Raw genomic sequence first — 11,989 nt, forward strand, 5'->3', positions numbered from 1 at the left:
GAGAGAATCTCACTCTGTCACCCAGGCTGGAGTGCAGTGGCGTGATCTCACCTCACTGCAAGCTCCGCCTCCCGGGTTCACGCCATCCTCCTGCCTCAGCCTCCCATTAGCTGGGGCTACAGGCACCTGCCACCACGCCCAGCTAATTTTTTGTATTTTTTTAGTAGAGACGGGGTTTCACCATGTTAGTCAGAATGGTGTCGATCTCATGACCTCATGATCTGCCCGCCTCGGCCTCCCAAAGTGCTGGGATTACAGGTGTGAGCCACTGCGCCCAACCTAGAATCTGAAATTTTTTGAGTGCTGACATAATGCTTAAAGGAAATGTTGATTGGAGTAGTTCGGATTTCGGACTTCTAGGTTAGGGATGCTCAACCTGGATAGTAACAGTGAATGAGGTCATGGGTCTGGCTTCTCATGAAGATGTCAGTAGCTTACTTTTTGTAGAAAACGTGTATGGCATTCTTTTATCAGAGTTGTTTGTTTGTTTGTTTTGAGACGAGACTCATTCTGTCACCCAAACTGGAATGCAGTGGCATGATCTCGGCTCACTGCAGCCTTTACCTCCCAGGTTCAAGTGATTTTCCTTTCTCAGCCTCCTGAGTAGTTGATATTACAGGTGCCTGCCACCATGCCCAGCTAAGTTTTGGATTTTTAGTAGAGATGGCGTTTCCCCATGTTGGCCAGGCTGGTCTGGAATCCCTGACCTCAAGTGATCTGCCCTCCTCAGCTTCCCAAAGTGCTGGGATTATAGGCGAGAGCCACCGCGCCCGGCCCAGGGTTTTTATAAATTTATATGTAATAGTTGCACATATTTTTTGCATACATGTCATATTTTGATACCTGTATACAGTGTATACAATGAATCAGTGTAATTAGCATGTCCATCACCTCAAACATTTATCTTTTCTTTGTGTTGGGAACATTATAATTTTTCTCTTCTAGGTAATTTGAAATATACAAAATTATTGTTAACTACAATTTCCCTTCTGTACTACTCAATACTAGAATTTATTCCTTCTATTTCACTGTATTTTTGTACCTGTTAAGCAACGTCTCTTCATTTTCTCTCCCCCATGTCCTTCCCAGCCCCTGGTAACCACCATTCTACTTTCTCCCTCCATGATACCCACTTTTTTAGCTCCCACATATGAGTGAGAACATGCAATACTTGTCTTCTGTGCCTGGCTTATTTCCTTTGACATTATGACCTCCAGTTCCATCCATGTTGCTGCAAATGACAGGATGTTATTCTGTTTTATGGCTGAATAATATTCCCTCGTGTTTATACACTACATTTTCTTTACCCTTTCATCCATTGATGGATGTCTTGGTTGATTCTATGTCTTGGCTGTTGTTAATAGTGCTGAACATCAGAGTTGGATATATCCCCAGCAGTGGGATTGCTAGATCATAAGGTAGTTCTGTTTTTAGTAGGACTAAAATAGCCAGGTGTGGTGGTGGGCACCTGTAATCCCAGCTACTCAGGAGGCTGAGGCAGGAGAATCTCTTGAACCCGGGAGGTGGAGGTTGCAGTGAGCCGAGATTGTGCCACTTCTCTCCAGCCTGGGCGACAGAATAAGACTGTCTCAAAAAAGAAAACCAAAAAACCATACTATTTTTATAATGGCTGTACTACTTTACATTCCTACCAACAGTGTGTAAGAGTTTCCCTTTCTCCACATCCTTGCTAGCATTTATTTTTTGAGTTTTTTATAATAGCCATTCTAACTGTGGTGAGATGATAGCTCATTATGGTTTTGGTTTGCATTTCCCTGATGATGGTTAGTGATGTTTTCATATGTAGTTAACCATGTGTATATCATCTTTCGAGAAATATCTGTTAAGGTCTTTTGCCCATTTAAAAATCAGATTATTATTTTTTTGCTACTGAGTTGTTTGAGTTCCTTTTATATTCTGGTTGCTAATTCCTTTTCAGATGGATAGTTCTTCTTTGAAGATATTTTCTCCCATTCTGTAGGTTGTCTGTTTACTTTGTTGATTGTTTCATATCCTGTGCAGAAGCCTTTTAGCTTGATGTAGTCGATTACTTTTGCTTTTGTTGCCTGGGCTTTTGAGGTCTTAACCCAAAAAAATCTTTGCCCAGACCAATGTCCAGGGGCGTCTTTCTAATGTTTTCTTTGAGTAGTTTCATAGTTTCAGGTCTTACATTTAAGTCTTTTTAATCCGTTTTGAGTTTATTTTTTTATATGGTGAAAGATGAAGATTTGATTTCATTCTTCTGCATATAAATATCCAATTTTCCTTGCCCTGTTTATTAAATAGACCGTCCTTTCCACAGTGTGTGTTCCTATCACCTTTGTTAAAAATGAGTTGGCTGTAAGTGTGTGGGGTGCTCTGTTAGTTTCCATTGTTCTGTATGTCTATGTTTATGCCAGTACCATGCTGTTTTGATTACTATAGCTTTGTAGTTTAATTTGAAATCAGGTAGCAGGAAGCCTCCAGCTTTGCTCTTTTTGCTTCGGATTGCTTTAGCTATTCAGGGTCTTTTGTGGTTTCCAGATGGCATTTAAGATTAATTTTCATTGATTGGAAGGAAGGCCTTTGATGCAAATCATGCCTGGGCTGTCTACTGATATGCAGCAGGGAACATCTACAGAAGGAACTACTGGATAACACAGTGGAGGGCAAGGGTTTCACATGAACTGGGACAAGTATGAGGGGTTTGCTCCAAGTTGGTTTGTTTGAGCCCTTGAGGGGAACTCATGCCTCAGTTTTCAGCAGCGAGACAGGTGCCTTCTGGTTTCCTGATTCCAGTCTTGTGTGGTGTAGTAGTGGCCTGTGCTGTGTGGACTGACAGGAGTTTGGCCCATAACCTGGGCTTGCAAAGCCTTTCTTTCAAGTGCTACTCCTGCTGTAGGGGGCCCACGTGACCATCAACGCACGGGCCGAAGAGGATGTGGAGCCTGAGTGCATCATGGAGAAGGTGGCCAAGGCTTCAGGTGCCAACTACAGCTTTCACAAGGAGAGTGGCCGCTTCCAGGACGCGGGGCCCCAGGCCCCAGTGGTGAGTGCTGCCTGCCCATCGCCAGTCCTTTTGTTGCTCAGGGCCTGAGGGCGGGGGGCCAGGAATGTGCACTTCCCAGCACCCAGGCTGGCTGGGCCCATGCCTGCCTAGTTTCTGCAGGTGGTAACCCCTGAGCTGTGGGGAGTGCCCACTGACCAGATGAGCAGGAGTAGCCCTCTGACTTTGCCTAGGGCTTGGACTAGCTGTTCTTTAGCCTTCATCTGGAGCCCAGCCTGTGTGATCAGGGTGGAGGCTCTGCAGGATGCATGGCTATGATAGTCTGGCTGCCCTCGAGGTCATGGCACTGGCACATCCTGGGCTGCCCCTGGAGGTAGCTGCTGTGGAGGAACTAAAGGGGACATCAATGCAGAGCCTGAAACCAGGGCAGGCCCCTTGGAGTCACGGGAGATACCTGTGGGCCTGCAGCCCCAGTGCTGTGTGGAGCTGATGGCTGGGAGCTGCGTCCACAGATGTGCGGTTGGGCTCAGTGGTGGTTCCTTGGACGCTCTTGTGCTAGTCAGCTGTCTGAGTGCCTCTGGCCAGAGGCCTGCTTCAGAACTGCCCAATGTCTAGGAGTTTGCAGGTGGAGTATGGGGGCCTTTCTTGCCCTGGCCCCCATCTATGAGGGCCAAAGACCACCAGAGACCCCTCTAGTGTTGTCTGGGATTGAGCATCCCCCTTGGGGCAGTGTCCTGGGCTTCTTTCAGGTCATCTTGATATGTGTCTCCTTGAGGGTCACTGGGCAGTGCTCTGCCGCCTCAGCTGGCTCCAGTCCTAGCAGCACTCACCTGTGCTGTCACAAATTTGGTGTATTCTCTCCTCTGGTGCCTGTGGGACTGGCCTTCCACCTGGGTCCAGGTCTCTAATGAGTGCTGTCCCCTACAGGGCTCTGTGTACCAGAAGACCAATGCTGTGTCTGAGATTAAAAGGGTTGGTAAAGACAGCTTCTGGGCCAAAGCAGAGGTGAGTGCTGCCCCAGGGCGTGCTGGGCACATGGGAGTGTTCTGCTTGCTGTGGCTCAGCTTTCTTCGCAGTGAGCTCGTGCAGCATCCGCTCTCCTTGGTGCCCATTACAGATGGTCACACTGAGGCTCGGGTAGGTTAAGCCACAAGGCTAATGAGCGACTGGCTCTGGTGCCCGTCTTTGGCCATATGCCTAAAACCCAGTCCTGGGCAGGGGATTAGGCTGAAGTGTCAGCACAGGGCTGAGCGGGCAGCGGCTGTCCCTGCAGAAGGAGGAGGAGAACCGTCGGCTGGAGGAAAAGCGGCGGGCTGAGGAGGCGCAGCGGCAGCTGGAGCAGGAGCGCCGGGAGCGTGAGCTGCGTGAGGCTGCGCGCCGGGAGCAGCGCTATCAGGAGCAGCGTGGCGAGGCCAGCCCCCAGAGGTGAGCCAGAGGTGGAGGCTGGCCTGGGGGACCCACCCTGGGGCATTGCTGGGCACCCGCTCCATCCCACGGAGGCAAGGAGGACTGAGGGGTGCGGCGTGAGAAGCTGTGGCTGTGCCTCAGCTGTACCCCACCCGGCCCTTCCCAGCAGGACGTGGGAGGAGCAGCAGCAAGAAGTGGTTTCAAGGAACCAAGATGAGCAGGTAAGATGAGGGTGCTCTCCTTGTTTGGACCTGTACTGGCCACACACAGAAGTCCCTGATCATGGATTGAGGGCCCAGCCCAGACCTGGACAGAAGCTGCCCTGCAGTCAGCTGGGGCAGGTTGGAACCTGGGCACCTCAAGAGCTGACAGTAGAGAGGAAAGTCAAAGGCGGAAGCTTCGGGCTTGGACCACACCTGGTCCTGGGGGAGGCCCTGTGAGCCCCTTGGCTTCTGTGTTTTACTTCCCTTTTTAAAGGGACTTTTTATTTTTAAATGACTTCTCACCTGAGAACACGTTTTGCCTCCTGGCCCCATACTCACCTTTGAGGGGCTACCGGACTGACAGCTGGAGGGGCTGTGATCTGGGGAGAGGTGGTGAAAGTTTTGCCCACTGCAGGGGTCAACATGTGCTTCCCTCCAGGAGTCTGCCATGCACCCGAGGGAGATTTTCAAGCAGAAGGAGAGGGCCATGTCCACCACCTCTGTCTCCAGTCCTCAGCCGGGTAAGACCTCCCTCTGGGCCTGGCCATGAGGCAGCAGCAGGGTGAGGGGGATCCTGGGGTCCTATGTGGACTCTCTGAGGCTAGTGACATGTATTGGTGACAGGGATGAGTGAGAGAGAAGGGACACCTGGGGCCCTTGACCTCATCAGTAACCACACTGGTCACCAGTTTGGCCTCCAAAAGATATTGGGCTGCGCTGTCTACCAGGTCACCACATAGCACATGGCCCTGGGGTCTCTGTTCCTGCACTAGCCAGGGCAAGCCCCATGAGACTGCCTCGAGCACACCAGGGTGGAGGGTGCTGTGGCGGGGGCGGGGGGTGTGCGCATGCGCGTGTGCAACAGGTGGTGTTTCTGAAGTGATGTTGTATTTATTTACCCGGATTTGCAGGCAAGCTGAGGAGCCCCTTCCTGCAGAAGCAGCTCACCCAACCAGAGACCCACTTTGGCAGAGAGCCAGCTGCCACTGTCTCAAGGCCTAGAACAGGCAAGGCGCTTGTCATCCCATGGGGACCCTGGGGGACAGCAGTGGAGAAGGGGGATGTGTGGGAGTGAGAACCCGTTGTGTTCCCTGGTGCAGATCTCCCTGGTGAGGAGCCGGCGCCCAGCACTCCTCCATGTCTGCTGCAGGCAGAAGAGGAGGCTGTGTATGAGGGACCCCCGGAGCAGGAGACCTTCTACGAGGAGCCCCCACTGGTGGGTTCCTGCAGTGGGGCTGGGGCCAGGAAGGGGCTGCATACTCAGGAACACTTATCACGGGCCAAGTTTTCTGGGGGCATGCAACAGGTTTTAAAGCACATGCAGTTTTGGAGCAGCCCTGTGCTATAAATTTTCAGGGCAAGCACCACTCTGTAGGAGGTGCTGGGTGGGAAGAGGACCTTGCAGCCCATGGCTGAGGGATTTGCGCACTGTCCTGTGGCTTCTGTGCTCTGGTAGGGCGGGGACAGCAGCAGCCCCCGAGCCTGTAGACTGCTTTCCCTCTGTGTACTCCCAGCTTGACCCGGGCCATGTGGTGCAGAGCAGCGACTGGGTGTAAGGGCTGAGTCTGGGGTAACACCTTTGTCATCCCTGGGCAGGTGCAGCAGCAAGGTGCCAGCTCTGAGCACATTGACCACCACATTCAGGGCCAGGGGCTCAGTGGGCAAGGGCTCTGTGCCCGTGCCCTGTACGACTACCAGGCAGGTAAGGTGCCCTGGCCTGGCTGGCACGGACCACAGGGTCCTGAGGTTAGGAGACAAGAGGGTCTGGGGTTTTATGGGAAGATGGCACCACGGGGTGTCAGGAAGAGAAGACAGGAGGGTGGGTGGTGCGTTTAGGGGTAGAAGCACCTCTGGAGTGGGGGCGACTGTGGCACTGGAGTGTCCTGCACAGCGCAGGCCTCCCCATGTGTTCCTCATAGCTATTTGCTGGCCGCTGATGTAGAATCCCAGTTGCCATCTTTGTCACAAAACATGGGGTCTGAGCAGGGAGGTGGGCCAAGCCTGGATGCTGGTTCCCCAGGCGTCCCTGGTGGAGGCCTTGGAGAATGGGGTGGAGGCTCCCCATGGAGCAGACTGGTGTCTACACTAGCCTTTTTTGGGAATGCTCTGTAGGAGGCTGTGCCCTGAGGCTGTGGTCACCAGAGCAGCATTGGGACAGGGTGCAGTGTTGGCCAAGGCTTAGCAGCGTGGCAAGGATATTTCTGAGGAGGAACCAGAGCCACAGCGAGCTGTACTGCAGCAGGGTGGGGCTGCTGTGTGCTGCCCGAGCAGGTGGGATGTGGGAGGGAGCCCCTGATACACATCTGGGCTCATCCTCTTTGCAGCCGACGACACAGAGATCTCCTTTGACCCCGAGAACCTCATCACAGGCATCGAGGTGATCGACGAAGGCTGGTGGCGTGGCTATGGGCCGGATGGCCATTTTGGCATGTTCCCTGCCAACTACGTGGAGCTCATTGAGTGAGGCTGAGGGCACATCTTGCCCTTCCCTGCTCAGACATGGGTTTCTTCTTGCTGGAAGAGGCGGCCTGGGAGTTGAACATTCGGCACTCTTCCAGGAATGGGACCCCCAGTGAGGATGAGGCCTTAGGGCTCCCTCTGACTTGGCAGACTCAGCCTGTCACCCCAAATGCAGCAATGGCCTGGTGATTCCCAAACATCCTTCCTGCATCCCTCTGACCCTCCCGCACAGCTTGGCTCTTGCCCCTGACAGGATACTGAGCCAAGGCCTGCCTGTGGCCAAGCCCTGAGTGGCCACTGCCAAGCTGTGGGGAAGGGTCCTGAGCAGGGGCATCTGGGAGGCTCCGGCTGCCTTCTGCATTTATTTGCCTTTTTTCTTTTTCTCTTGCTTCTAAGGGGTGGTGGCCACCACTGTTTAGAATGACCCTTGGGAACAGTGAACGTAGAGAATTGTTTTTAGCGGAGTTTGTGACCAAAGTCAGAGTGGATCATGGTGGTTTGGCAGCAGGGAAGTTGTCTTGTCGGAGCCTGCTCTGTGCTCCCCACTCCATTTCTCTGTCCCTCTGCCTGGGCTACGGGAAGTGGGGATGCGGATGGTCAAGCTTCCACCCTGGGTATTCGAAAACAGCAGACACAACATGTTCCTCCACACGGCTCACTCAATGCCTGCCGGCCCCAGTGTGTGCCTCAACTGATTCTGACTTCAGGAAACGTAACACAGAGTGGCCTTGGCCTGTTGTCTTCCCCTATTTTCTGTCCCAGCTCATCCGTGTCCCTGAAGAACAAATATGCTTTTGGACCACGAATTCCCAGTTTGGTCTACACAGGCTCGCAGCTCTGACCTGCCCTGCTATAGCCTGAATGCTCCCATGTGGGAATAGCACTCTGCCGCCTGCCCGGTGTCTGCCTCTGCTGTGTGTCTGGTGTGAGCACCCTCACCCTGAGACTGCGGCTGATGATGATCAGCCACCAGGAAGAGGCTAAATGTTAAGATGGGACTGAAGTTGGAGCCTTCCTGTGTTCCAGTTCCTCTGGGAGAGGCCAAGGGCTGCCCTGCTCCCAGCTTCAGGGAGCCTCTGCCTACATGGGATGGCCCACTGTGTGGCATGAGGTATCTGGCGCCCACCGAGCATCCAGGGAATTAGGTCCCTCCTGTGCCCCAGAGCTGCTAGGCAGACGTGCGTGACTCGAGGCGTCACCTGCTGGTGCCTGGGGTGAAGGCTGCATGGAATCCAACCCTGCTCCCGGCTTTCCTGTGCTCAGGCCTCTCCCCTTTTTGCCAGGGCTTCCTGGTGCCTCTCCCATGAAGAGGGAACTTCCCCTCCACTCCCATGGAAGACCCAAGTTTGGACTGTTGCCAGCTTTGAGACCCCCTCTGGGCTTACCTGTCCCCACCCAAGAGTCAGGGCTCAAAGTGCCACCTGGGGGTTGCAAGGACAGCAGAGGACCACCTGCCCTCTGTAGGAAGCTGTCTGGGAAGCCATGTCCTGGCTGTGGTCCTTGCTCCCCATGGGGAGAGCCGGGTCACTTGGCCTCTTCTAATTGGCCCCAAGCATGCCAATTCTAGAGCATGGTTACTAAGTGGCTCTGAAGCTTCAGGGTCACCACAGGCTTGTCCTGACTGCAAACTCATGGAGTGGTTGCAGCCCTGGCTCAGTGTCCTGATGACTAGGGGTGGGTACTAGGCTCCTGCCCCTGGTGACACAGGTATGGAGTGGGGGAAGGTGGATGGCTGCACCCCTGGTTCTGGAGTCCCCATAGCTGATGGTGGGGTGAGCCTGGCATGCCCGGCTGCGCTGGAGTCCAGGCTGTGGGAGGAGGTGCCTTTATTGCCCAAGCCCAACCCCTCACTTGGCCTTGCCCTGGGCTGCCACAGCCTCCATGGCCTTCCGCACCGTTTCCTCATCACCCAGGAACTGCATAGGCTTGGTGGGCTTCAGCTCCTTGTTCAGCTCATACACAATGGGGATCCCCGTGGGCAGGTTCAGCTCCATGATTGCCTGGTCTGACATCCCTGTGCCGGAAGGAATAGGTGTCCTTAGCCCCTCTGTCCCCAGCCTATTCACACAGCAGACACTATATGACCTTTATGGGCCACAGAGCCAGTTCCCCTGGCACCAACCTTTCCAGCCCTGAGAGCGAGGCCACAGAAATGTTGCCGAAGGTCAAGGCGTAACTGAGTTAGACCAAGCAGCCTGCAGAAATAGCCCAGTGGTGAAACAAATGGGGACTTCAGCCCCACCCAAGTGGCTGTGACCTGTAGTGGTGCTGTCCATAGTCCCCTCAGCCCAGTGTGACTCCAGCCAGACTGAAGTTGAGGGTCAGGAAGGACACTAGCACTTTGGTTGGTTTCTTTCTTTCTTTTTGAGATGGAGTTTTGCTCCTTTGGCCCAGGCTGGAGTGCAATGGCGTGATCTCGGCTCACTGCAACCTCCACCTCCTGGATTGAAGCAATTCTCCTGCTTCAGCCTCCCAAGTAGCTGGGATTACAGGTGAGCGCCACCACACAGGGCTAATTTTGTATTTTTAGTAGAGACAGGTTTCACCATGTTGGTCAGGCTGGTTTCAAACTCCTGACCTCAGGTGATCCACCTGCCTCAGCCTCCCAAGGTGCTGGGATTACAGGAGTGAGCCACTGCGTCCAGCGCCCTTTGGTTTCCAAAGTGCTGTAAATTCTAGACATCCTGAACAGGAGCAAGTGCGGAATGGAGCTGGAGGAGGGACAGGGAGGCCAAGCCTGGTCGAAACCTGACCCTGCCTGCCTCCTGCAGCCCCCGAGCTGGGAATAGCAGCTCGACCTTTGATATTCGCGCCACTCCACCCCCGCTCAGTGCAGAAAGGTTTAAGAGAATGTTCCCTGGGGATTCAGGGACTCCCACTGAAATCCCCTCATATTCACCACCAAAAGTGCATCCCCTTTCCCCAAACCAGGCTGTGGGAGGGTCATGGGGCTGGCATGAAGCCTCCAGAAGGGAGAGGAGGCAGGGGGTCCTTCCCTTTGCCTGGCCCTGGTGCCAGGTGCCAGGTGTCCGTGTTTGGAGTTGGCAGGCTTGGGGCGGGCTGGGTCTCCGGGGCCTGCCGGTCTGGGTGCTCTGGCCAGCTGCCCATCGGCCCCAGGAGCAGAAGGTTTGGGGCACACCCTTCTAGCCTTTCCAGGACTCTACAAGCTTTAAGGTCATTCAGATGCTAATTTAGACTGCCCTGGTGTCAGAATACTAAGGTGGGAGGCGGAGTGGAGGTGCCAGTCACTCTGGGCGAGGCCTCACTGCACCCATGTATCCCGGGCCCGTTTGTCAGCCCTTGCTCTTCAGTGGGAGCCCCGCTACAAGTCCGGGGTCCGGCCACTCCATAGTCTTGCACCCCTCTTTTGGTCTTTCCTTTGCCCAGAGAGGGGCTCCAGAGGGAGATAGGTGGTGGAGCTCATGCAGGGAATCTGAGGACCTGATGGGGGAGGGTCCTGCGAGGGGTCCAAGCCTACACATCAAGAGGCAGTCAGTACCGGGGGAGCCCTAGGAGCTCCCCACCACCCCGGAAAAGGGAGAGGCCCAGAGATGGAGGTGGTTTGTCCAGGGCCCCCAGTAAGCCGGGATTTGGAGCTAGATGCTCTAAGCCCAGCCCCTCCGTTTCCTAGCTGGGTGTCCCTGGGCAGATGCCCCTTTGGAGCCTGCCCCGCCTCGGGACACAGCGAGCTTCAAGTGCGGTCAGCCCCTGTGGAGTGTGTCCTGGTTACACAGAAATGAGGGAAGTTTCACAAAACTAAAAAGTGGCTGCTCAGCCCTCCTTTTTCAGTGAACGATGTGGAGCCCCACACCTAGAAAGTGGCCTGGTCCATGGGCTAGAGGCTTTGCTGAGATGAGAAAGCAGCTGGGGCTGCTGCCCACCCACCCTGCCCAGGCTTCTGAGGGCGGTCTCACCTTCCAGGTGCTTGACAATGCCCCGCAGGCTGTTCCCGTGAGCTGCAATGAGCACTCGCTTGCCGGCCTTGATCTGGGGAACAATCTCCTCGTTCCAGAAGGGCAGGGCCCGGGCAATGGTGTCCTTGAGGCTCTCGCAGGTGGGCAGTTCCCCGGGCTTCAGGCCTGCGTACCGACGCTCCTGGGGGACACAGGCACGCTGCTTTCCCTCCCAAGCTAGCAGGCCCCCACCCGACTACCCACCCCGCAGCTTCCCAGAGGCCTTCCCAGTGGAGGCAGCCCACCTTGCTAATGGAGTTGTAGTAGGGGTGCTTCTCGTCCATGGGGGGCGGCGGGATGTCAAAGGAGCGCCTCCAGATCTTCACCTGCTCCTCCCCGTGCTTGGCGGCCGTTTCCGCCTTGTTGAGGCCTGTGAGGCCCCCGTAATGCCGCTCGTTGAGGCGCCAAGTGCGCACCACAGGCAGCCACATCTGGTCCGTGCCATCCAGGATGGCCCAGAGGGTGCGGATGGCCCGCTTCAGCACCGACGTGTAGCAGATGTCAAACTCCATCTTGGCGTCCTTGATGGCCTTGGCTCCCCGCCTGGCCTCCTCGGCCCCCTTTTCACTCAGCTCTGCATCAAACCAGCCACAGAAACGGTTCTCCTGGTTCCATGTGCTCTCGCCGTGCCGGACCATCACAAGGCGGTGGGTGGCCATGGTGGCAGCAGGGACCACAGAGGACTCTGGATGGGGACGGCTGCTTCCCTACACTCCCAGCTTTATTAACAGTGTCTTCCCAGCCCCCACCCCAGCCAACTGCCAATCAGCATTCCAGGCGGTGGCAGGTGACCAGTAGCTGAGCTGCTGGGGGCTGGGGGCCAGGGGAGCAGGCCAAGAAGCTGTGCTTAAAATAGCCCTACGCATCCACCAGCTCCTGGCCTGGGCTGAGGTGGCATGTCCATAACCAGCTGGCACCCAGAGCCCAGGCTGAGTGGGGCTGCTGGTCAGGGATGGGCGTGAAGGGCAGAAGTCTGGGCT

The 11,989-nt window shown here is 55.1% G+C and overlaps 2 protein-coding genes across 6 annotated transcripts in view; one reads left to right on the forward strand and one right to left on the reverse strand.

Moving 5' to 3' along the window:
* The window catches only part of DBNL (drebrin-like), an 11,695-nt gene extending 3,833 nt beyond the window's left edge, over positions 1-7,862 (forward strand). For 2 of the 5 annotated variants that reach the window (XM_011983226.1, XM_011983229.1), the window contains 9 exons: positions 2,882-3,028; positions 3,914-3,991; positions 4,260-4,411; positions 4,560-4,614; positions 5,036-5,117; positions 5,508-5,603; positions 5,697-5,812; positions 6,193-6,298; positions 6,921-7,862. In XM_011983226.1, the coding sequence (XP_011838616.1) occupies positions 2,882-3,028; positions 3,914-3,991; positions 4,260-4,411; positions 4,560-4,614; positions 5,036-5,117; positions 5,508-5,603; positions 5,697-5,812; positions 6,193-6,298; positions 6,921-7,060 (972 nt within the window). In that variant the 3' untranslated portion in view covers positions 7,061-7,862. Of the gene's footprint in view, positions 1-2,881; positions 3,029-3,913; positions 3,992-4,259; positions 4,412-4,559; positions 4,615-5,011; positions 5,118-5,507; positions 5,604-5,696; positions 5,813-6,192; positions 6,299-6,920 lie in introns of all 5 variants that reach the window. The other 3 variants (XM_011983227.1, XM_011983228.1, XM_011983230.1) reach the window with 2 other exon arrangements.
* Positions 7,863-8,865: 1,003 nt separating this feature from the next.
* Positions 8,866-11,726, reverse strand: PGAM2 (phosphoglycerate mutase 2 (muscle)). The gene is made up of 3 exons (XM_011983231.1): positions 11,255-11,726; positions 10,971-11,151; positions 8,866-9,070 (listed from the first exon to the last, which is right to left on the reverse strand). The coding sequence occupies exons 1-3, from the start codon at positions 11,666-11,668 to the stop codon at positions 8,904-8,906; spliced, it is 762 nt and encodes a 253-aa protein (XP_011838621.1). The 5' UTR covers positions 11,669-11,726; the 3' UTR covers positions 8,866-8,903.
* Between the last annotated feature and the right edge of the window lie 263 nt (positions 11,727-11,989).

This window comes from Mandrillus leucophaeus, unplaced genomic scaffold, assembly GCF_000951045.1.
Source record: "Mandrillus leucophaeus isolate KB7577 unplaced genomic scaffold, Mleu.le_1.0 Scaffold248, whole genome shotgun sequence".
NCBI lineage: Eukaryota > Metazoa > Chordata > Mammalia > Primates > Cercopithecidae > Mandrillus > Mandrillus leucophaeus.

Excerpts from the sequence above, each read along its gene's own strand:
- PGAM2 (XM_011983231.1), bottom strand. The coding sequence starts at position 11,668 with ATGGCCACCCACCGCCTTGTGATGGTCCGGCACGGCGAGAGCACATGG. Across the intron at positions 11,152-11,254 it reads ACTACAACTCCATTAGCAAG|GAGCGTCGGTACGCAGGCCT; the intron begins GTGGGCTGCCTC and ends TGTGTCCCCCAG. Across the intron at positions 9,071-10,970 it reads CATTGTCAAGCACCTGGAAG|GGATGTCAGACCAGGCAATC; the intron begins GTGAGACCGCCC and ends CTTCCGGCACAG.